This window comes from Hylobates moloch, unplaced genomic scaffold, assembly GCF_009828535.3.
Source record: "Hylobates moloch isolate HMO894 unplaced genomic scaffold, HMol_V3 SCAFFOLD_20, whole genome shotgun sequence".
Lineage (NCBI taxonomy): Eukaryota > Metazoa > Chordata > Mammalia > Primates > Hylobatidae > Hylobates > Hylobates moloch.
The window spans coordinates 2,577,165-2,603,087 of NW_026652295.1; the positions used below are offsets into that span (position 1 = coordinate 2,577,165).

The 25,923-nt window shown below is 40.8% G+C and overlaps 1 protein-coding gene across 1 annotated transcript; it reads right to left on the reverse strand.

Annotated features, from left to right (window-relative positions):
• Positions 1–12,825: 12,825 nt before the first annotated feature.
• On the reverse strand, positions 12,826–22,440 carry SERPINB1 (serpin family B member 1). The gene is made up of 7 exons (XM_032140692.2): positions 22,268–22,440; positions 20,886–21,061; positions 19,016–19,153; positions 18,378–18,495; positions 16,625–16,767; positions 16,373–16,540; positions 12,826–14,517 (listed from the first exon to the last, which is right to left on the reverse strand). Exons 2-7 carry the CDS (start codon positions 21,051–21,053, stop codon positions 14,113–14,115), a joined length of 1,140 nt encoding a protein of 379 aa, XP_031996583.1. The 5' UTR covers positions 21,054–21,061; positions 22,268–22,440; the 3' UTR covers positions 12,826–14,112.
• Between the last annotated feature and the right edge of the window lie 3,483 nt (positions 22,441–25,923).

Genomic DNA, 25,923 nt, shown 5'->3' on the forward strand with positions numbered 1-25,923 from the left:
ATATATATATATACACACACATATATATAGTAACTGTCCAAGGCACTTTGACTTCAAGAGAACTGATCATGTGCAGCAGGTCCTCCAATAACATCATTTTGTTATAATATAAAGGAGAAAAAAACTTGATTTTGTTATACATTGTTTCACTTAAAATTGCAGTTTCCAAAAACCTATTGGTGAAGTGAAGACTTAACGCACATATGTGTATGTATATGTAATATGCAAAACTGTACATGTATCTTTTTTTTTTTTTTTTTTTGAGACGGAGTCTTGCTCTGTCACCCAGGCTGGAGTGCAGTGGCGCGATCTCAGCTCACTGCAAGCTCCACTTCCCGGGTTCACACCATTCTCCTGCCTCAGCCTCCCAAGTAGCTGGGACTATAGGCACCCACCACCACGCCCAGCTAATTTTTTGCATTTTTAGTAGAGACGGGGTTTCACCGTGTTAGCCAGGATGGTCTCGATCTCCTAACCTCGTGATCCGCCCACCTCAGCCTCCCAAAGTGCTGGGATTACAGGCGTGAGCCACCACACCCCGCCTCTATTCTTGTCTTGCTTCTTTCACTCAACATAGGTATTTTCGGATTCATACATGTTGTAAAGTTTATCAATTTTTTTTTTTTTGCTGAGTAGTATTCCACTATATGAATATATCACAATTTGTTTATTCATTCGTCTATTGGTTGACATTTTGGTTGTTTTCGGCTTTTGGCTATTGCAAATAAAACTATTAATTTGTGCATACCAGTCTGTGTGGGTCTATGCTTTCTTTTCCGGTAAACACCTATTAATAGAAGTGGAATGACCAGGTCACATGTCAGGTATATATTTAATTTTTTAGGAAATTGTTTTCCAAGCCAGGCACAGTGGCTCATGCCTGTAATCCCAGAACTTCAGGAGGCTGAGGTGGGAGCAACACTTGAGGCCAGAAGTCCAAGACCAGCCTAGGCACTATAGCAAGACCCCATCTCTAAAAAAAAAAAATAAATTGTTTTCCAAAGTGGTGTACTAGTTGACATTGCCCCCAGAATACACATTTAGTGTGGTCAATCTTTTTAATTCTAACTATTCTAGTGGGTATACATCTCACGGTGGTTTTAATTTGCATTTCCCTAATGATGAGCATTACATGACTAACGATGGTCCTTGCCTTGTTTTTTATCATAGGATGAAAGTAGTCAACCATTAAGTATGGGCATATTTTCATGTGCTTATTTACCATCTATATATCTTCTTTGATGCAGTGTCTGTTCACATCTTTTGCCCATTTTTTAAAAAGTACATATACATTGACATACAGAGTGGAGTAATAGATATTGGAGACTCAGAAAGGTGGGAGGTAGGAAGGGGATGAGGAATGAAATACCACATATTGGGCATAATGGACACTATTCCGGTGATGGCTACACTGGTAGCCCACACTTCACCACTATGCAATAAATCTGTATCACACAGCTGCATTTGTACCCCATACGTCTATAAAAATAAAAATTAAAACATAAATAAATTGGGCTGTTTGTCTTCTTATTATGTAGTATTCTTTATACAGTCTACATACAAGTCCTTTGTCAAATATATGTCTTGCAAATATTATCTCCTGGTCTATGGCTTGCTTTTGAGGAGAAAAGAGTTTTTTTGTTCTGATAAAATCCAATATACTGTTTTTTAAAAAAATAGTTTGATTGTTTTATGTCATACTGAAGATTTATTTGACAAACCCAGTGTCACCAAGATTTTCTTATATATTTTATTCTAGAAGTTATGCATTTTTAAGCTCTTGCATTTGGATCTATGCTTCATTCTGTAGTACATTTTTGCATATTAAAATTATAGACAAGGAATAGTGTTGAGATTCATATTTTTGCATATGGCTGTCAAATTGTTCCAGAACCATTTGTTGACAAGATTTTACTTTCCCCATAGAATTGCCTTGGCACATTTGTTAAAAATCAATTGATGGTATATGTGTGAGTCTATTTCTGGACTCTCTATTTTCCCCCATGTGTATATATAATATAGAATACATATATATATATATGTATGTATATATGTATGTGTATGTATGTATGTATATATATATATACCCTTAATCTCAATATCACACTACCTTGATTACTGGATCTTTATAATATGTCTTAAAATAAGACATTTTAGGCTGGGCACAGTGGCTCATGCTTGTAATCCCAGCACTTTGGGAGGCCGAGACGAGAGGATTGCTTGAGCCTGGGAGTTTGAGACCAGCCTGGGTGCCATAGCAAGACCTCGCCTCTGCTAAAAATAATAATAATAAAATATTTTAAAGCCTCTAACTTTGTATGTCTTTTTCAAAGTTGCTTTGACATAATTATTCTAGGTCTTTTGCATTTCCATGTAAATTTTAGATGTAGCTTTTCAGTTTCTACAAGTAGCCTGCTGAGATTCTGATGGGGATTGTATTAATCAACAGATCAATTTGGGGAGAATTCACATGTTAACAGTATTGAATCTTCCAGTCAACAGGCTTGGTAATTCTCATCATTTTTGCTTTGTCTTCTTTCCTTTCTATGGGCCGTTTTGTAGTTTTCAGTGTACAAATCTTACATATATTTTGTCAGACTTTTAATAAGTATCTTATATTGATGCTGGTGCAAGTGATATTTTTAAATTTCAACTTCTGACTGCTCATTGTGAATGTATAGAAATAATGATTCTACGACTGATGCTTTGTATATTGCCCTTTCATCCTGAAACTTTGTTATGTAGCTTTTTGTATATTCCTTAGGATTTTCTACATAGATTGTCATATTATTTATGAATAAAGGCTATTTAATTTTTTTCTATTCAATTTGGGTGCCTTTATTTCTTTCTCTTGCTTTGTGGCACTGGTTAAAACCCCCCATATGATGTTGAATAGAAGTGATAAAAACAGACACCCTTGCCTTGTTCTCGATCATAGGGTGAAAGTATTCAATCTTTCACCATTAACTATGTTAGGTTGTAGGTTTTTTGGTATATGTTCTTCATCAGGTTTAGGAAGTCCTCTTCTCTTTCTTTCTTTCTTTTATTTACTTAGAGACAGGGTCTCAGTCTGTCATCCAGGGTGGAATGCAGAAGTGCAATCATAGCTCACTGCAGCCTTGAACTCCTGGGCTCAAGCAGTCCTCCCACCTCAGATTCCCAAGTAGGTAGGACTACAGGTGCAGCCACCATGCTAGGCTAATTTTTAAAATTTTTGTAAAGACAGGGTCTCACTGTGTTGTCCAGGCTGGTCTCAAACTCATGTCCCCAGGCAATCCTCCTACCTCCACTTCTCAAAGTTCTGAGGTTACAGGTATGAGCCACTAGAAAGAGAAGAGATGCCTTCTCTTCTCTTTCTGGTTTGCTGAAGGTAGAGTGTTAGTATGCATAGATGTTTAATTTTTTGAATGCTTCTTCTGTATCCAGATGATCATATTGAGATAGTCATGAACATAGTATTTTGCTTTTAATCTGTCAATATGGTGAATTGCCTTCATTTTTTTTATTGTGCTTTGATTGATTTCTGAATGTGGAACCAACATTGCATTCCCGAGGTAAACCCCACTGGATCACTAGGTATTATCTTTTTGTATATTGCCTTGTTTGACTTGCTAAAATTTAACTAATAATTTTTGCATCTGCACCATAATATATTTTGGTGTCTAGTATTCCTTTCTTGTAATGTCTTTGGTTTTGGTATCATGGTAATACTGGCCTTGTATAATTAGTGGGAAGTGTTTCATTCTTTTCAACTTTCTGGGAGTGTTTATATAAAATTATTATTTATTCTTTAAATTTTCAGTAGAATTCAGCAATGAAAGTATCTGGGCCTGGAGTTCTCTTGATGAGAAGATGTTTAGTTACAAATTCAACTCCTTTAATTGATAGTTAGGTTATTGATTTATTTTTAGTGAGCTTTGGTAGTTATCTTTCAATTTATGTACTAATTCATCAAAGTTGTTGAATTAGTATTAGTATAAAGTTTGTAATTATATTTTCTTATTGTCTGCAGAATATCTTGTGATGTCCTTTGTCTCATTTCTGATATGTGTAAATTGCATCTTTTTTTCCTGTTCAATCTGGCTAGAGATTTATCAATTTTATTTATATTCTTAGAGAACCAGCTTTTAGCTTTGTTGATTTTCTCTATTTTTTTATTCTGCTTTCTATTTGATTGAATTCAGCTCTTATATTTATTATTTCCTTTCTTCTGCTTACTTTGGGTTTATTTTCCTTTTCTAACTTCTAAGCACAGAAGCTTAGATCATCAATTTGAGACCTTTCTTTTTTCTGTCATAGACATTTGATACTTTAATTTTCCTCTGAGCATTGCTTTAGCTGCATACCACAAATTTTGATATGTCATTTTTTTCACTTTAAAAATTAAAGTCACTCCAAAGTGCTTTTGGATGTCTTTTCATTCCCTCTCCTGTGGGTTACTTTAGAGTGCATTGTTTAGTTTTTACATAGAGGATTTTTCTAGATATCTTTCTGTTACTGATTTCTGTTGTAATTCTATTGTGGTCAGAAAAAACTTTTTATGATTTGTATAATTTTAAATGTATTAAGACTCATTTTGTGGTCCAAAATATGGTGTATCTTGCTCAGTGTTCCATGTGCCTTGAGAAAAATGTGTATTCTGCTGTTGTTGGGTGGGTGGAGGGTTCTATACATGTCAATTAGGTCAATTTGGTTGGTAGTGTTGTTCAAGGCTTCTGTATCTTTACTGATTTTCTGTCTGTTTGTTCTTTCATTTATTGAGAGAGATGTACTACAATCTCTTACTATAATAGTGGGTTTATCTGTCTCTTCTTTCAGTTCTTTCAGTTTTTGCTCAATGTATTTTGATCTTTTGTTATGTGCATGGACTAGAATTGGTTTAGGAGGAAGAGAATCTGTAATTATAGCTTTGTGGTTGATGAGGATTGGGTGCTGGTGAGGAAGAAGGAGGAATCAAAATAAGTCTGTATTGTCTGGTATCCGTGCATTCAGGTATTTATGTAAGTCATTAGACAACTAGGATGCTCAAATTAGGGACAGTCTTAGGGCCAGTGTTTTCTCCAAAGTCTGTGCTTCAGGCTTGTTATTTTGTCATTTTATCCAGAATGCAGTGCCTTCATTCTGTCTTTCTTGCCACTCATACTTCACTTTCAGATTCTCCATTCCTACCAAGATATAAATGACCAATCTTTACTAAGATGTAAAAGGTGGCTAAAGACCATCATTCCTGTAGTAAGCATTTTTATCGTAAAGAAGACTCAAGATTTTAAGGTAACAGAGTGTAGCTTAGCCATGGAATTTCAGGCATTAGTCGGAGGATAAGCAAGATCTCCGGAAGCAGAGGAACTGGACTCCTCCGGGAACAGCTGTAGACTATCAACATTTCTTCTTGGCTTAGATGAGCCTGGTTTCAGGTACAATAAACAATCAGCGTTCCCAAATCCTCCAACATTTTTACCACTATAAAAATGAAACATGCCTTGTTGATTTGTGTTGAAAATTCAAAGGTTATCATAACCTTCTTGCTCTCCAGGAAAATCCAGTTCTGACCAAATCACTTACAGCACATGAACCTGAACTCTGAAAGTTTATTTTTGCTTTCCCCCAGTGTAACTGCTTGCTCTGCCACAGGCCTCACGGTGGCATTTTCAAGAATCATTAGGAATTTTGACCCATAATGCTTCAAACTCAAACCAAAGCTGAGACTGCAGAAATAGCAGTAAAATATCCAGCATCTTATCTTATAATTAAGCCTAATGAATCTATCACTTTTTACTTCTGCTGCCACATAATTCAGGAATGTAAAGGGACATTTCGTGTGGGAGAGAACAGAATATGGATAGATTTGCTGAAGTTACTGAGACAATGATAAGAGGAGAAATGAAATCAACAAGAAGCTGTTGCCCAGCAACATGGTTGGTTTCAAAGAGACAGAGCAACCTTCGGTAATAACCATGAGTAATCTATGATAATAACTCATGAATCCCTGAGTTAGAAAATATATATGTTGTGATTGGGTTAGGCTAAATACTTCCCCCCAAAAACCAAAGCATCTAGCTGTCCCATTCTATTCCATAAATATGAACTGTGCTTCCTGTCTAGGATCCCTCCCATTTAGAGTGCAGTCTCTTTGCCAGCTGGGACATTTTGTGACTTTTGTTTTTTTATATTTTGTTTTTATTACATACCCGGGCTGTGTGTAATATTTTTACTCAGCACAATGAACTGCAGTGATGTGATGTATCCAAATTATGCCAGATACCTTGTTTTGCCTGCCTGGTGAAGCTTTGCTGGCTTGATCACCAGCATTTGGCCAGTGTGTCCCATCCCTTAACAGGACCATGAACACTAGTGAGGACCACAGCGTGGTACAGCTTGAAGGACCCTTACAGAACATTCTTCATTTTTGCCCATGGGGAATATGGCTTCTATGTGTGATATGCTAATGGCCATCTCCTTTTGCTCTTTGAGTCAACAGCTCCAAATAGAATCTGGTCTTTATGTTCAGTCTTCTGCAGCTGAGCACATACCCTGCCCCGTCTTTTTCCTCTGTTAAAGGACTCCTTGCCAGCAAGGACTCCGCTATACTTATTCCTGGTCCCCAGCCACTAGCACAGTTTCCAGTATTCAGAAACATTAATACATGGATCTGAGCAACAATCTTCAAGATGCGTAGTAGATTTTGGTCTGCCACAGGCTGCCTTGAGCACATGAAGAAGTGTCACACCTCCCTCACCAGCCTGTGTTATGCTGGGGGCAGTAAAGTGGGTAAGAGCACAGACTTTGCAAAAAAACAACGAATGCTGGTGAGGCTGAAGAGAAAAGGGAAAACTTACACACTGCTGTTGAGAATGTATATTAGTTCAGCCACTGTAGAAAGTAGTTCGGAGACTTCTCAAAGAACCTAAAACAGAACTACCAAGTGACCCAGCAATCCATTAGTGGGTATATACCCAAAGGAAAACAAATCAATCTATAAGAAAGACACGTGCACTCGGATGTTTATTGCAGCACTATTCATAATAGCAACGATATGGATTCAACCCAGGTGCCCATCAACAGTGGATTAGATAATGAAAATGTGGTATACACACACCCCAAACCTAAGTATCACGCAATACATTCATGGAACAAACCTGCAGATGCACCCCTGAATCCAAAATAAAAGTAAAATTATTTTTTAAAGGATGAAAATAAATAAGTAAATACAAATTAAAAAAAGAAAAGAGCACAGGCTTTGGGGCCAGACTGTCTAGGTTGAACCCTGGCCCTTTGTGACTGTTGGCAATGTGCCTAACATCGTGTCTCAGTGTCACCATCCGTAAAATGAGGACACAGGTCATACCCAACTCATCAGATTGTTGAGAGGATTAAATACGCTCCTAGAACTTAGAAAAGTTCCTGTCACTTCAGCACTTTGTAGTGTGAGATATTATCTTCCTTTTAGAGTTCAATCTATGTCAGTGTCATTGTTGATCATGTCAACGCAAAGCCGCCTCAGGGTGACAGATTGGAATTTGGAAGGGCTGTGCTCAAAACTGAAGCCAAAGGAAACAGGGAGTGGGTAGGGTTGGGGGAACACAGGCACCTTTCCTTTTCTTTAGGGTGTTACTTTCCTCCCGTGATCCACTTGATTGCTGGCTTGGTGATTCTTAGCAAAATAAATTAAGCAATTGTTTGGCTTTTCTTCACTGGGGTTTTCTGTGTCAGTGCTGATTTTGACATATAATAAAAGTCAGCTTTTATTTTTTCTAAAAAGTAACGAGCAAAGAGGACTTCCTGAGAGTTTGACGGACCATCATGACAAAACTGTGGTTGAATTGTTCAGGAAGAGAATGGTTTCCTGCTTAACTGGTGCTGGATTGCGCACATCTAGAAGGGTTTGTTAACATCCAAGAGAAAAGAGCAGGCTAGGGAAAGAAAAACCAAAGATGGCTAGAATTTGCTACGAACTCTTATCCACCTAAAAGCCAAATACAGAACTTTAGTCCTAAAGGATTTACTTTCTTCACAAGGGTAGTTGGTCATTCAAAATAGATTGATCATGGACGCCACACACATGTATACACAAAATATAACTACGAAAATTAAGACAGTATATAGATAAAATTCCTCTATGCTCTTTAGAAGGGGTCTGTGGCCTCTGGGGTGCTGGAAGAATTGGATTTCTTGATCTGGGTGCTGAATACATGGGTGTGTTGTTTTTTTCTTCATTTGTTTGTAAAGAGCTTTCTAAGTTTTGTGAAGTCAAATAAAGGCATTCCCTTGCTAGAAAAATGGATGGTTGCAAATGATTAAATAAAACAAACATCATCAAAGAGCAAAGAGGGCCAGGTGCGGTGGCTCACACCTGTAATGCCAGCACTTTGGGAGGCCGAGGTGGGCGGATCACAAGGTCAGGAGATCGAGACTATCCTGGCTAACATGGTATAACCCCATCTCTACTAAAAATACAAAAAATTAGCCAGGCATGGTGGCGTGCGCCTGTAGTCCCAGCTACTCAGGAGGCTGAGGCAGGAGACTCGCTTGAACCCAGGAGGCGGAGGTTGCAGTGAGCAGAGATCATGCCACTGCACTCCAGCCCTGCTGACAGAGCAAGACTCTGTCTCAAAAAAAAAAAAAAAAAAAGAACCACTTGCCGTATTTCACAGAAAAGAAGACCAAACCAAACAAAAATAACTATTGCGTTTTTTTATTGGGATTGCATTGATTCTATAGACCAATTGGCTTTTTTTTTTTTTTTGACAGGGTCTTGCTCTGTCACCCAGGCTAGAGTGGTGCAGTGGCATGATCATAGCTCACTGCAGCCTCAAACTCCTAGGCTCAAGTGATCCTCCTGCCTCAGCCTCCAAAGGAGTGAGGATGGGCACATGTCACCATGCCTGGCTAATTTTTTTGTTTTTGTTTTTAGTAGAGATGAAGTCTTCTGCCCAGGCTGATCTAGAACTCCTGGGCTCAAGTGATCCTCCCCCGTCAGCCTCCCAAAGTGCTGGGGTTACAGGCGTGAGCCGCCATGCCCAGCCCAGTTGACATATTTAAAGTATTGCATCATAACTATGGCATAGCTCTTCATTTTTTCAGATCTCTTTCATTTACTCTCAATAACATTTATAGTTTTCTGTATAGAGTCCCAAACAACTTGTTGGATTCATTCCTAGGCACTAAAGTTTTTTTGATGTCCTTATAAATGGTATTAAAATTTTTTTAACTGCAGATGTTACCTAGAAATACAAACTAGATTTACAAATTAAACTTATAACCAGCAACCTTACTTAACTTACTTAAATTCTAATAATTCAGATTTTCTAGAAAAATAATCTGAAATATTATGAGGTTTGTTCTTTCTTTCAAATCATTATATATTTTATTTTATTTTTTCTTGAGTTAGTATATCAGCTAGGATCTTCATTAAATTATTAAGTGGTGATAGCACATCCTTGTCTTGTTCTCAAACTGCAGACCAATTTCTCCTTTAATCTCTTTCTATTTTTGTTGTTTCATTTTGAGGGCATGTTGTTGGATATATACAAGTTTAGAATTGTTATATTTTCCTAGTGAGTTGAATCCTTTTGTTGTTATGAAACGTCTGTCCTTATCTCTGGAATAGGAATAGGAAATATGTAATCGTAATTGTACTTTATTCTCTTCCCAGACAATGCAAGGACTTTAGAATTTTTAACTCCATTTCCTTCCCCAACTTCTATGTTATCATTTATTTTAATTCTGGATACATTTGAGACTCTGTAGACATTACCCCTAATGCCGTTATAGCTACACTTACTTTTATGGTTAGTGTTTGCATGATATATCTTTTTCTATTCTTTTCTTTTCAAATTCTCCCTAGTCTTATGTTTTACATCTATTTCCTCTAACTAGCATATAGCGTTTTTTTCAATCCAGCTTGACCATCTTTGTTGTTTAACTGGAACGGGGACATTTACTCAATGTACATTTTATTTAGAGTCTAATACACCATCTTGCTAGTTGTCATGCCTACTCTATGTATCATTTTCTCGTCTTTCTGTTCTTCTTTCAGACTGATGATGGTACGCTTTGTCATTCTTTATCAACCGCTAATGGAATTGTAATTGTACTTTATTCCCTTCCCAGACAATGCAAAGACCTTAGAACTGTTGACTCCGTTTCCCTCTCCAACTTCTGTTATCATTTATTTTAATTCTGGATATATTTGAAACTCTGTAGACATCATTTCTGTTTTAAATGGTCAATATTCATTTAAACTTGTTATATTCATCAATTTTTCTTGCTCTTTTTTTGTTGTTTTTACAACTCTGACATTTCCTGTGCATAAAGAATCTCCTTTAGACTTTTTCTCAGGGGAAGCCTGCTGATGGTGAACTTTCTCAGTTTTTGTCTGAAAATATCTTGAAGGATGTTCTTCCTGGGCATACAATAATCCTAGGTTGGCCAGGTTTTTAGATTTTGTTTTTTCCAACATATTGAGAGAATCATCCTATGGTTTTCTGGCTTTTATTATTTCTGTTGACGTGTGTTGACGTTGTAATCACTGCCTCTTTAAAGGTACTTTGGCCTTTTCTTCCGTTGCTTTCATTTTGTGATTTTTCCCTTAGTCTTTGGATGAGTGCACTTTAACTAGGATACGTCTGGAGATGGATTTCTTTGTATTTTCCTACTTGGGGTTTGAGTAGGGTTTCCAGACTCTGTGAATTGACACTCTTTATCTGTTTTAGTATAAACATTGAATGTTAGATTTTAAAATATGATTCTGATGCCAGGTGTGGTGGCTCATGCCTGTAATCCCAGCACTTTGGGCGGCCAAAGTGGGAGGATCGCTTGAGGCCAGGATTAGAGACCAGCCTGAGCAAGACAGGGAGATCTTGTCACTGCAACAAATAAATTAAAAATTAGTCAGGTGTGGTGACACACTCCTGTGGTCCCAGCTACTTGGGATGCTGAAGTGAGAGGATCACTTGAGCCCAGGAGTTCAAGGCTGCAGGGAGCCACGATTGCGCCACGGCACTCCAGCCCGAGAAACAAAGTGAGATCCTGTCTCTAAAAAGTAATAATTAATAAAGAGTAAATGCATATAATATGATTCTGCTCTATACTTTCTCTTCTCCCATTAAGCCTCTTCTTGTTGACTACCTTGGCTCTCTTATCCTCCCTCTTATATTTTCCATTCTTTTGCCTTCTGGGGTTTTATTTGTCTTTCTGGAAGAAACTATGAATAATTTCTTTGACCTTTAAAATTCACAAATTCTCTCTTTAGCTATCCAATTTTTTGTTAAATCTTACCTATTGAGTTCATTTATTATTGTATTTTTGAGCACTGGAATTTCTTATTTTTATTCAAATATGCAGTCTCTTTTAAGTTTCCAATTATCTGCTGAAATGTTAAACCTTGTCTTTAGTCATCTTGATCATAGAAAACAGTGTTCTTTTCTAGTTTGTGTGTGACAATTCTAATATTTAGAGCCCCTGCACTGGTGTTTCTATTGTCTATCTTTTGTGCTGGTTTTAGTTTACATTGTCACGGCTCCTCAACTGTGCAATTATCTTTGATTATGTGCTGGATATCATATTATAAAAGCTGATGATAAACATGATTTGAGGTTTATGGGTAATTTTCTCCAAAATATGATTTTTGTTTGCTTCTGCAATGTGCCCATGGGTAGCAGCAAACCAGGATGAAAATAATCTACTTCTAGGGATTGGAAAGTTCTGGGCTGTCCAGTGACTTACAGCAGGGCTGCATTCTGAGCTGACTGTCATACGCACAGGGCATAGCTCTTAGGATGCCAAAGAAAAGCAGAGGCAGTATAATGGGGCCCCCGCTCTTGACAGGCTCAAACTCTGTCTACCACTTCTCATTTCCCTCTTCTGGACTGGCAGATGGCCATGGGGCAGAAGTAGCCCCAATTTCCAGATTCACCTTTCTGAATTTCCCATTTGTTCTGGATCTTGGCCCAATAATTCTTTATGTTCAGATTAGCCCTCCCTTGCCTTTGGGCTGATGCTTGTTTTATTTGTTTGGTTTTTATTTGTCTTCAGAGGCCTGAGGTAACGATTTCACCATTATGTAAATTAGAAGCTCTCCACATAAAATACGAATTGGATTCTAGTCTCTGCCCTGGAACTCACCAATTGTTTTAACCTTCAACAATTTACTCATAGCCTATAGGCCTGTTCCCTCATATATAACTTGAGCAGGCTCACTTGGGCCCCTACAATTCAGTTTCTACACAATTAACATGATTTACTCCAAATCAGAGTGGATTTTAGGATGAGGAACCAAAAGAGAAGACTTACAGAAGGCAGTGTTTTTCCTGTAAGTGAGAAAACCTGGAATATGGTAAGTATTTTAAGAAAGGCAGCCGGGCGTGGTGGCTCACGCCTGTAATCCCAGCACTTTGGGAGGCCAAGGCAGGCAGATCACGAGGTCAGGAGATGGAGACCACCCTGGCTAACGCAGTGAAACCCCGTCTCTACTAAAAATACAAAAAAATTAGCCGGGCGTGGTGGCGGGCGCCTGTAGTCCCAGCTACTAGGAGGCTGAGGTAGGAGAATGGCGTGAACCCGGGAGGCGGAGCTTGCAGTGAGCCGAGATCGCGCCACTGCACTCCAGCCTGGGTGACAGAGCGAGACTCTGTCTCAAAAAAAAAAAGGGGGGGAGGGGGGCGGGGGAAGAAAGTTTGTTGGCAAAAGAGTTGCTAAAATTTTGTTGTTAACATGTGGAATTCCTCTCTACCAACAATGTTGTAAGGCCAAAAATCCCCACTTGTAGTCTTAACCTGTCTAGGATAGGGGAGCAATAAGAAGAGGCCTGAGACCAGTCTAGCTGGCAGAATCCTAGGAAGTTTTATTAATTCATGATGCCCACTATCCTTGTGGAAGCAAGAAAATGCAGCGTTTCAGGCCCCATTCAAAGAACTACATTTGACAAAGTTTTATATTAGTCCAAGGGCCCCCACCCTATCTCCCCACACAGCCTTCCACAATGCTATCTTATTGGCATAACAACCTATATGGATGAAGGAAGTCAAGAGCCATAATCAGAAAACATGTGAGAAGGCCAGGCACAGTAGCTCACGCCTGTAATCCCAGCACTTTGGGAGGCCAAGGTGGGAAGATCACCTGAATCAGGAGTTCAGGAGCAGCCTGGCCAACATGGCAAAACCCCATCTCTACTAAAAATACAAAAATTAGCCAGGCCTAGTAGTGCATGCCTGTAATCTCAGCTACTCAGGAGGCTGATGCAAGAGAATCACTTGAACCCAGGAGGCAGAGGTTGCAGTGAGCTGAGATTGTGCCACTGCATTCCAGCCTGGGTAACAGCAAGGCTCTGTCTCAAAAAAAAAAAAAAAAAAAAAGAAAAGAAAAGAAAGAAAAAAGAAAATACATGAGAAGGTGGCTAACAGTAAAACTTTTGTTCAGCAGTTTATCTTACTGCATGGTTATTTTTGTAGACTCTTAGCATCTTTTATCCTAAGACACCCAGTGACACATGAACTATATATTACACATAAAGAAGAACAAAAAAGGGAATGCAGGTTATAACCATTGGCCCTTTAATTGAAGAGTCTAAAAACTAGAGGGCTGTAACAGAATACTAATTCTGCAGAACAACGGACAGAAACGTCAGGCAAGGCAAGTTTATCTTCATAACCTGGGCTCTCAGTTGGGGTGCTCTCTTATATTTCAATTGAATATCTGTTCTTAAACCTCCCTTCAACAGTCAGGGTGTCTGTCTATTTTGTGGCTGCTAAAATTCTAACTGCAAAATAAATGACCATCTTATCATGTTTTCCCATGGCTATCAGGAGGATACAGCAATTTTATAGATTACTACATGGTCAAGAATCTACACATCTGATGTATTCCTTTCTTCTTCTTTACTTGATGCATTCGAAAGCAACCACTGGATTTTTTCAATGTAAAAAAATAAAAATAGATACCCGTGCCAAAATTCATGGGTGTAAACAGCCAACAGAGCCAAACTTACAAAGAAAATGAAAGATTTGTTTCTGGATAGTGGTTTTATTGGTAAAGATATAAGAAATATTGGCTCTATTAAAAACTCAGGTAATAAAGCACTAAGCTTGATTTTTGTATTGCTACAGTCTCTTTCTTCTAAGGGGAAGAAAATCTGCCCAAGAACAGGATGCTACCTGAGGAATTGTGCCGAATAAAGAAAAGGAATGGATGGTCGGCAGTGAAATTTTCCTCGGGCATCAACATGCAGAAAGTGGCGATGCCTGCTGTGGCAGCTGCCGCCTCTGTTCCCTCTTCATTCACTTCCACAAATGACTTGTGGACAATTTTTGATATAAAAATATCTCTGGCTCCTGACATGCCAGACAGATCAGCCTTGCTACTGTTAAAGAGATCCTGCACACCTAGGCGGGCGAGGTCGGAGTTGAGGGTGTAACTCTCTTCCAGTTTGAACCTGGGCAAGCTGACATTAACTTCAATGAAATCGAGATTCTCAGGTTTAGTCCACTCATGCAGCTTTTCCAAAGTCAACTGTTCCTCAATCTGCAATTAAAATAAGGCGAAAGAAGAAGTGATATCAATTTTACTTAAGTAAGGCAATAAAGTATTATTTGAATCAATGGACCCATAATATCAGTTGCTAGTTAGTTTCCTTCATGTTTTGTGCCAAAACAGATTCCATTTGGAGCATTTTATTTCATTCTGGCAATTGATGAAATAGGGCAGAGGTGGTGTTCCAAGTCATCAAAGGTTCAAGGGACTTTGTACATTGGGTCCATCATCCACTCACCCACCCATCCACCCATCCATCCATCCATCCACCCATTCAACCATTCAGCCACTCCATCCAACCATCCATCCATCCATCCATCCATCCATCCATCCATCCATCCACCCAGCTACCCAGCAACACAGCCACCCATCCATCCATCCATTTATTCACCTATCCACCCACCCACCCATCCAACCATCTATCCACCTATTCATCATCCATCTACCCATCCACCCATCCATCCATCCATTCCCCTATCCACCCACCCACCCATCCAACAATCTGTCCACCTATCTATCATCCATCCACCCATTTACTCATCCTCCACCCATCCATCTACCCATTCATCCATCCATCCGTTCATCCAGGGTTTACTAAACCCCTACCACAATGGATTACTATGATAGGCCATGACAGCTGCTATTACTTCCAGGTTGAGTAGTGCTAGAAGAAATTTAAAATATTTCTTCTATTTAGTCTGAATCCAACTGAAGCTTAAGTAATATCTAATAACTTTAGCTCCTAGGTAAAAATTTAAAAGGCAGATTATGCACTGGATCTAGTTCCTCATCTGAAATGTGATGTGGACATTACTTACATCTACCTTATAGATTGTTGAGAGCATTAAATGAAATGATGTATATAAAGTGCTTGGCCCATAGTGCTACACAAATGTCAGCTATTATCATTACTATTGTTATAGCTATTGGACTGGAAGAGAACCATCACTCTACTTGTTCTAATGGTGCTGATAATTCCTTTTTTGAGGCTAGAGATTTTCACTTTACAATCCGGAAAAAAACTAATGCAAAAATACAACCGAAAGAAAGACCACATTGATTTTTATACAATGTATTAAAAGTCTGTACATGGAAGTGATTAATATTAGACCCCCCTTCCTGATAGCAAGTTTAGTTGGAGAGGAGACAGACAGCACAGAACAGGCTAGAGTCCCTACATATAATGGAAGCCTCATACAAAGATCATATTAGTAAATAGGCCTAACGTGTCACATGAGGCTTTTTCTGTCTTCTACCCATTGAAAATTTAATTCACTATCTATATGAATTGTGATGAGAACGAACAGTGTAATAATAGAATTTCATAGTACATGATGAAGATATATGCTACACTATTTGGTGCTTTTCAATCTTTTTCCTCAGTAAAACAATCCTCATCTTACTGTAATTTCCTCTAAAGTTAATTCAAGAGCCTTTCCATGGGCTGCTACTAACCAGTATTATATTTAGTATAGATCTTTGATGACCCCATCACAAGTGTCCACTGAAAGTAGCTGGCCATCTTTCTCGAAAAATGAAATGTTAGCCGGGCACAGTGGCTCACAGCTGTAGTCCCAGCTACTCAGGAGGCTGAGGCAGGAGGATCACTGGAAGCCAGGAGGTCAAGACCAGCCTAGACAACATAGTGAGACCTTGTCTCTATAAGTAAATTTAAAAAAACAAAATTAACTCTGGGCTTTAGTGTAGTAAGTGTTGATGGGCTACATTTACAAAGGAATGACAAACTACTGGAAAATGCACCATCAGTGAACACTTAACAAGCACCTACCTACCACGCGACACACACACAGGAGGAACCACAAAGCATGAAGCCCAGGAGCCATACCTTCTTCAGGCCCGTGGACTCGTCCTCAATGTCATCCGGCAGCAGGATGACCATGCTGAGCTCCTTGCCTTGGTAAGGCAGTTCCAGCACACGGCACTTAAGGTCCTCGATGTAGCCATATGCAAATTTTTTCTTCTGATACATCATTTTCACAGTTTTTCTGTCTTTCTGAACAGTTTTAAAAAATCACTGAAATTATTCTCTGCATTCTTTTAGAGCAATGCATGACTCTGTACAGTTACCTCAGCTCACCTTATTCAATCTGAATGGCGCATCCGCCGTGGCTTCTTTCATGAATTTATCCTGCCAGTTTCCCTTGAAATAAATGGCATTTACTAGCACGAGTTTAGTCATGTTATCAACCATGCCCGAAGCCAACAGTTCCAGAATTTTCCCTAAAAAAAATCAAGTTAGCGTAAAAAAAATACAAATTGGAATTCCAAATTTGAACTGACAATATATTAGCACGGAAATGCAATTCAAATATATACTTCCTACTTAATTTTCATTTAACAAGATATTAACTTAGGAAAGCCCTACTCACTAACATGTCTCTACTTTAAATATAACAACCTGTGGGACAGACCAGGATGACACACAAACTTCCCACAAAGGACTTGACATTTTAAACAAGTCAAATGTGCCGAAAGACTAAAGGACAGGAAAAGTCTCGTTTTCTGGACTGTATGATAAACAATGAGCCTTATTTTGTAACAACTATTCTTTTTTTAAAAAAAAAATTCTTCATGAAGATATCTTTAGTCATCAGTAAATCACTTCTTCAAATCGCTGAGTAGATGCCTACTCTCACAAAAAAAGGTTTAAACTACATCCAAAAGGCAGAACAAGACCAAGCATGGTGGCGCACACCTGCAATCCCAGCACTTTGGGAGGTGGAGATAAGATTCCTTGAGCCCAGGAAGTCAAGGCTGCGGTGAGCCACGATCGCACCACTGCACTCAAGCCTGGGCGACAGTGCAAGACTCTGTCTCTTAAAAACAAAAAAACAAACACACAAACAAAGAAACCAGCGGAACATACTCCATGGAAATAAAGGTCACCTTGGTGACCACAAGTATGGCTGGGAACAATTCCCATAATGGGGGACAGGCCTTCTGGAGTGGGTTGACTAATACAGGACTACGTAAGAAGACAGAGGTAGTAAAGAAATAAATTGCACCCCAAGAGCAGGTCAGTCCCCACCTACCACAACTTTTTTAATGGACAAGATGTTGGCAAAAAATTTATGACCACGTAGTTTGTGAATATTGATTTCAGGTATTTCCGTGAAATTCCAGGACATTCCTTTCCCTATGAGTATTAGGTAACTTTTGGCAGGCTGGATTCTCCTCAAAATTTTAATTCCTTTTTTGCTGTATTCAGCATTGGTTTTAACTTTATTTTTTATTATTTTTATTATTTTTTTTATGACGGAGTCTCGCTCTGTTGCCTAGGCTGGAGTACAGTGGCATGATCTTGGTTTACTGTAACCTCCAACTTCCGGGTTCAAGAGATTCTCCTGCCTCAGCCTCCAGAGTAGCTGGGATTACAGGTGTGTGCTACCACACCCGGGTAATTTTTTTTGTATTTTTAGTAGAGACAGGGTTTCATCATGTTGGCCAAGCTGGTCTTGAACTCCTGACCTCAAATGATCCACCCGCCTTGGGCTCCTAAAGTGCTGGGATTACAGGCATGAGCCACTGCGCCTGCCAATGTTGGTTTTAACTTTGAAATGTAACTTTAAAAGTTTTGGGGAGCTGATGAGAAAAAAGGATTTAGCTGTTTGAGTTAAATCATGTTTAAGTTTCCACTCTGGTGAACTTCTAACATTTGAGAGCTGTCCAGCAACGTGCAGTGCAGAGTTCACGCACCGGCAGCGTCCTCTGACTGTAACCACGATGTGCACCAGGACTGTGGGAGCTGGGGAGGGAATAACTGCAGGTGGGAAAGGCAGATTGAGGAAACGAACGACATGACCAGCGTTCCATTCTGCCCAGGCTCTCACCTTCTGTCTGTCCTTTGACCCACTGGTTTATGGTCTTCCTTGCGTCTTCAGAGGCGTGCTGAAAATCCACACTGGCCAGGTCAGCACCATATGTTTTCTGAGTCGAAGCCAAGAACTCCTATTTAAAAAAAAGAAAAAGGAAACATATATAACTCCTACTACATATAGAAATTGTTTTCTAAAATCCCGAAAAGCAACAGAAATTGTCCTAAAAGGCTACAATTCCATGTGACACAAAATTTCTAACTCTTATAGTTTTTCTTATAGTAGTAAAAATCATTTAACATTAAATTTACTATCTTAGCCAGTTTTAACTGTGCATTCCAGTAGTGGTAAGCCTAACCCTTATACTGTTGTTGTTATATAAAATTACCAATCTTTTCTGAACTTTGACTAAGATTTCACAAATACTGATTGTCCTCTTGCTTCAGTAAAACCTCCAGGAGCTATCTTTTCACTAAAAAGACTGTAACACAAAATCATCATGTCAATTAAAGCTTGCATTCTGTCATGTTTGCCTTCTGTATTGTTTTTCTGAAAGTTTACAAATATTAAAAGTGACTTCCATGACTTGATTGTGCTGGAAAATATCTGCACTGTCTAGTGGGGTTTTAGAATGTGAAGGGTAAAATACTTACGGGGAGGAAATTGTAAGTTTTCTCTCCATATAATCTATTAGCAAGTTTCAGAATATAAGACGCTCCACGTTTGTTGATATCAGCGTTCAGACTCTGGAATCTTGAATGAACCTCTTCAACCGTGTTGAAATGAAAAGTCTAAAATAAAGAAAATCTTCTTTCTACAACCATTTATTTTGAAACTATAAAGTGATTCCTTGGTGTTTCCTTCTATCAAATTAAATTAATGTGTTTTATTACTAATTATTGATGATCTCAAACCCAATACTTTATTAATTTGTCATTGCAGAACAAACAATAGGAAATCCAAAATTTATGGCTTTGTGAGACAGAATGATTACAACTTTAGACATTGCTTTTACATCACTCTTTGTTATACTTGCAGTTCCACAAATGTGGGTGGTTAATACACTAAATATTTATATATAAGACTGCCTTTTCCAAAGAAAATAATAAATGGTATGTTCATATTTATATTCTGTATCAAATATAATTTTACTGAAAGTCCTCAGAAATGAGCAGTAAAAATAGGACTCATCCTCTATTCAGAACCACAAAGATAGTACAGACTGAGGCTTTTAAAATTTTATTACCCTATTAACATCAGTAACTCACTTATTTTAAAATAACTTCCTTAAACTTAATATTCTGTCAAAAGTTTAATTCCCCATGTGTCAGTTACAAATCAAGAGGCCCTTTGTGATTTTATGAGACCTAGGCTGGTTCCTTTATGATTAAGACACAAAGAACAAAATTGCATAGGGTACAAAGTCCACATTACTCACCGGGATATGGAATGTTTGCACTGTGCCTATGCTCCAACTGCTTTAATGGAAATGGGGGAGGAGTCCTTAAAACTATTATTTGCTGAGGTTTTAAAGTCCCTGGAAAGCCTCAAGCTGGGAACTGATATAACCCAGCAAGAAGCAACTAACAATTAGCAATAGAGGTTTTTTTTTCTAAATGGATTTTTAAAAAATCTTTAAAATGCTTTCATATCTAAAGCGATGAGTAATAGAAGCTTCACAGCCCCTTTAACTTGAATCCTGGGCTGCACCTTGCCAAGGAACAGGTGCACTGTAATTTGCGGCAGGTATGTTAGAAGAGCCTCCACTTTTACTACTCCTTTCTGCTGGGCTTTGAGAGAGAGAGCTAGAGTTCTCTTCTCAGAATTAAAGAGTACCAAGCACAGAAGTCCCCTTCATGTCCATTAAGGACAAGAAGGAAGGCTGGGAATGAGAGTGACCTGTCACATCGCCAAGGGCTGGGTCCTGCTCCCGAAGCTGCTGGGTCTCCCCCTTGCCTCCCCTGCAGGGCATGCTATGCCACAGCCCACTGAGCCATGCTCTGCACCCTGGGACTATAGAACCACAGGGTCACTTTTTCTCTTTTCCTTGCAAAAAAGCAATGCCACTATCTCCACTATAATGCATTCCCTATGTCTTATTCCTCTCATTATGCTTGAAAGTAGTGTTACATAACAGGAAATATTTATGAGTTGCATATCATCATATGCAAAGCAAAAACTGGAAGCTGCTAGCTCAGGAGGATGTAGTATGGCTTTCAGGAAAGCTGTCAGATTCATCCACTGGAACAGAAGCCTCGCCCTGCAGGGATTTTTGTCAGCTTTGCTTACTGCTGTCTCCTCAGCAATACGAAAAACAGTTCCTGGTATGTGGTAAGTACTTAGGAAAAACCTGATGATGAATGAAAGCCTGCATACAAGTGCGACTTTTCTGAAAGTCTGATCTCATAAAAATGCGGTTTTGAAAACACACTGCAAGAGCTCAAAGGCACAACCTTTCCCTACAGACTGTCCATTCGTACGGAGATGGGAGGAAAGCAGACCCTTTTTGTTGTTTCTGCTGACCTTGGACAGCTGTGCTGCCGTGTTACCTCTGGTCCCCAGAAAAACCATGGCCATAGCAGATGAGATGCTGAAGGGAGAGATGAAGATGTTTCCAGCCGGATTGTTCTCACTCAACGCCAGGAACAGGTCCAAGGCGAAGCGGGTGTTTGCTGAGCTCAGCTGCTCCATGGTGAAAACTGCAACACAGAACAGGGTCCCCATGGTGCCCACTGCCCATGCCAGCAGATTAGGCAGCACTATTTCTCCAGAAGCTTCCTCAATTTCTGCCAACCGCCCTGTGGCATCCTGGATCTTGTACTTTCTCCCCGCTTTTTTATTCCAGAAGGGCAAGAACACTTTCCCAGGCCCACAAATGTGGGACCATTCTAGCCAAGGACTCAGCAGTTACAGGGGATTTTAGGGCACCCAGGGTGCCCTAAAGGGCTCTGACCCTTGCATACAGGTGAGTCTGGGGGTGGGGTGAGGGTAGGGCAGGCCCCAGCCACCCCAGCTTTAGCATAGCCACCGAGCCCTGGGTCCTCCCAACCTATGTGTGGGAGCGCACGTGCTTCTGAGCCTTTGATTCAAGTCTCTGATTCATTGGGCAATGAATCCATTGCCTACCCTCACCTGAACTAACAGCATTCTATCAGAGACTCAGCTACCTACTATGCATTAAAACTCCAGCAAAGGTATCACTGTAATTATTATAATAATATAATTCTTCCTTATTTTTGAGATTCAAAAGGTATAAGAGGTCCAGTGCCCAAAGTCTCAGAGCCGGTGCAGGATGTGCTAGTTTGGAAACCCACCACGGCCCAGGGTCTGGCGGTGCAGCATCCCATCCGCCACCCACTAGCCCATCTTGATCTCCACTCTCAGAGCCCTAATTTCCCCCAAGGACAGGCAAAGAAGAACTGTGCTGGCTGCTCGGCATGTAAGTACAAAGCTGATTTCTCCTGGTTGTGCAATTGTCTCTAGAATCGCACGGGGTTCCTCCTCTCTCTCCCTGCAGCTGCAGATAGGAGCCGCGGCTTGGCCCTGGGCTGCCTGGAAACTGTCACAAACAGCTCTGGGAGGAAGGGAATTCAGGGAAAAGGGACAACATTCTGATCTCAGGTTTCAGTCTTGCCTTCCGCCTGCATCTGTCGTCCTCCCTCCGTCCCTCGCAGGCTGGCCCGGCCTGTACCCAGGCAAGGGCGGGAGATCAGAGGTCGTCTGTCTCAGACGGCGCGCCCGGAAGGGATGGGGGCGCGAAGCTGGGAGGGAGGAGGGTGCAGGGAGCTGCGGGTCTGATGGGCCTGAGCCCGGGGGGTGGGGCCTGCTGGGCTGGAAGCTGAGCGAGGGAGCCTGGCCTCTCCCACTAGCCCGCCCCGCGCCACCGGTCCGAGGCCCGGACTTACCCGATAGGCCGCCGAGGCAGGCTCCGGGCTCCGAGCTGGGTGCGAGGTCTGGCAAGGAAGCACCAAGGGCCGCTGCCCTTATAGCAAGCGGAAGTGTCACCCGGGCCAGCAGCCGCGGGCGTGGCGGCGGCCCTGCCCTGTGACTGCCTCGCAGTCAGAGCAGCCGAGGTTGCCTAAGTGGAAGCAGAAGTGAGCGTGTCTTCCGGGCAGCGCCCTCCTCAGGGCAGCGGCGCCTTTCTCAGTTCAAAGCCTTTCCTCGAGTCTCTGGCAAGGACCTGAAAAGCTTTTTTTTTTACTAAGGTGTGAATGACTGAGACGACATATTGTGACACCTCTTAGAGGGCAAATGACTCCCTTTGAGTCCCATCTATATTGGGAGCCCCTTTAACTTGAATCCTGGGGATCTTGCACAGGGTAAAAAGAGGGGCCCCCCGAATCAGATAAAACAGAACCAGTTCCAAACACCTGCCCTCTGTTTCCAAGATGACAGCTTGCTGCTGCATCCTCAATGGTGGAAAGTGGACGGGCGAAAGGCGCCAAATCTCATGTGAAGTCTCTTGTATAAGGGACTAATCCCCCTCTTGGGGAAGGTGCCCTCATGATCCAATCACCTCCTAAAAGCACCGCCTCTTAGTATTGCATTGAGGATTGTTTCAGCATGAATTTTGAAGGGAACACAGACATTCAAAGCATAGCATTCTGCCCCAGCCCTCCAAATGCATGCCCTTCTCACATACAAAATGCATGCATTGTATCCCAGTGGCCCCCAGAGTTCCAGTATCAACTTTAAAATGTAAGTCCAAAGTCTCACCTAAATATCTTCTAAATTAGAAAGGCATAAGATTCAAAGTACAATTCATCCTAAGTGAAATTCCCCTCCAGCTATAAGCCCGTGAAATCAAATAGGTTACATGCCTTCAAAATATAGTGGTGAGACAGGCATAGGATGGACATTCCCATTCCCAAAGGGAGAAACAGGCAAGAAGAAAGGAGTATCTGGTCCCAAGTAAGTCCAAACCCAACAAGGCAAACAGCATTAAATCTTGGGACTTCAGAATAATCTTCTTGGATGCTGTGTCCCCCATTCCAAGCACATGGGGGTGGGGACTGGGTCCCCTAGGGTCCAGGGGATCCACTCCCATGGATTTGCTAGGTGCAACCCATGCAGCAGCTCTCACAGGTTGAGGTCTAGGCTCTCCCAGGATAGACTTGCATGCTGGTGGCTGTACAGTTCTGGGTTCTCAGGGACAGCCCTGTTCCCACAACTCCACTAGATATTACCCTAGTTGGGGCTGTCTGCAGTGGCCCCAATCCCACTGCTCCACTAAACATTGCCCTAGTGAGGGCTTTCTGCAGCAGCCTCACCTCAGTGACAATTCTCTGACTGGGCCCCCGGGCTCCCCTAGACATCCTTTGAAATCTAGGTGGAGGTGGCCGTGTCTCCACGGTTCATGCACTCTGTGCACCTGCAGAGTTAGCATCATGTGGACACTGCCGAGGCTTACAGGAAGGGTGGCCTGACAAGGGCCTGCATAAGCCACACCTGGGATGGTGGCCAAAGAGTGATGGTGGGGGGGCAGAGACTTGAAGCAGCCCTAGGCAGCAAGCTCCAAGGTTCCATGGTGTCCTGAGTCCTCCCTTAAAACCATTCTGCCTCCAGGGTCCTGGCACTCTGGGACGGGGATGGGAATCCAGCACCAGTAACCTCAGAAACGCCTTTGGGCTCATTCTTCCATCGTCTTGATAAATAGCATCTGGCTTCCTTCTATACATACTCATCTCATTATCAAATGTGAGCCTGGCCACACTCTTGGTGTTCTCTCCCAAACATGCCTTTTCATTCTTTACATGGCCAGGCTGAGAATTTTCCAAAACTTTAAGCTCTGCTTCCCTCTTGATTATAAACTTCGTCTTTAATTCATTCTCTTTGCCCACATTTTACTATAAGCAGTCAAGAGAAGGCATGCTGCACTCTCAACTCTTTGCTCAGAGATTTCTTCCACCAAATATCCTAGTTTATTGTCTTTAAGTTCTGCCATTCGGAAAACACTGGGACACAGACACAATTCAGCCAAGTTCATTGCCACTGTGTAACAAGGATGACCGGTCCTCCAGTTTCCTTTTAAGATCTCATCAAAACTGTCTTTATCATGTATACTTCTAACTGCATTCTGATCATGACCACTTAATTAATCTCTAAGAAGATTTAGGCTCTCCCTACAGCTCTCCTTGTCTTCTGAGCCCTCACCCTTAATTTTCCTTAATGGTCTGTTCATGTCTATATAGGCTTTTTCCAGCATGCATCTCCAAATTCTTCCAGCCTCTACCCATTACTCAGTTTCAAAGCTGTTTCCACATATTTAGGTATTAGTTATAGCAACATCCCACTTCTCAGTATCAATTTCTGTCATAGTCCATTTGGGCTGCTATAAATAAATACCTGTGATTGGGCAATTTATTAAAAACAGAAATGTATTGCTCACAGTTCTGGAGGCTGGGAAGTCCAAGAATAAGGGCACCAACATATTTGGTGACTGGTGTGGGCTGCTCTCTGCTTCCAAAATGGCACCTTGTTGCTGCATCTAAGGGGGAAATATACTGTATCTTCACGTGGTGGTGGGAGGGATGGAAAGGGATGAATGCACTCCCTCAAGGGCCCAAATCCCACCCATGAGGGTTCTGCCCTCATGACTGAATCACTTCTTAAGGCTCTACCTCTTAATACTATCACATTGCTGATAAAGTTTCAACATATGAATTTTGGGGAGACACATTCAGCCCATAACATCTCTTCTGCCACGTGAGGACACAGCATTTGTCCCTTCTGCCTTTCCCACCAAATGAGAACACCGCAAGAAAATGCCCTCATCAGACACTGAGTCTGCACCTGCAGATCTTGAACTTCCTAGCCTTGGACTTCCCGGCCTCCAGAACTGTAAGAAATAGATGTCTAATGTTTACGAGATGTTTTGATAAAGCAGCAGGAAAAGACGAAGACAGGGGCTCTTCTTGAGAAGCTGGCCTTGTTCTTATCCCTCTTGTCTAGGAGAAATGTGTGGACACTGCCACATTACTGCCCCCTGAGTCTTCCTAGCCCATCTCATCCTAGAATAATATGGAGAAGTGTCAGTCTCCTAAGCGTTTTTCCTTATTCTCCTCCACCTTGAATTATTCCTGAATTATTCCTCCTGCCTCCAGCTCCTGAAAGTAGAACTTAGACTTTTTCTGGCTGTTCAAACAAGCTGCTACTATCACCCAGAACTCTCAGAAGCATCTTGAGAATTTTTTTCTTCACTCTTCAAGCCATTTTGAATTAGCTTGTTTTCTTGTTCAGTTTAAGAAACTGCTATTAAGTGAATAGTGACACTTTTAATAAACTTGCAGCATGGTGAAATTAAAAATCTCACAATAGCGTTTTGTAAATATGTTAAATATAATTCTTGTGGGTAAATTATTTCCATGTAGTGCTCGCTGGGTAATATATTTTATTTTAGGTACTCACTTCCTCAAAAGATAAAATGTATAGTAATCCACTAGCAGTTCAGCAATTGGAAACATTTTAAACTCAAAAAAGCAGTTTTTGTGTGCCATAGCCTGTATTTACAATAGCAAAGGAGAAATATGAAAATAATTATTACGCTTGTTTTTAATAAATA

What these genes read in the sequence shown, in the direction of transcription:
- SERPINB1 (XM_032140692.2), bottom strand. Translation starts at nt 21,053, where the DNA reads ATGGAGCAGCTGAGCTCAGCAAACACCCGCTTCGCCTTGGACCTGTTC. An exon ending in CGCCATTCAGATTGAATAAG is followed by an intron (nt 16,541 to 16,624) that starts GTGAGCTGAGGT and finishes AAAACTGTTCAG; the next exon opens with AAAGACAGAAAAACTGTGAA. An exon ending in AGTCCACGGGCCTGAAGAAG is followed by an intron (nt 14,518 to 16,372) that starts GTATGGCTCCTG and finishes TTTTAATTGCAG; the next exon opens with ATTGAGGAACAGTTGACTTT.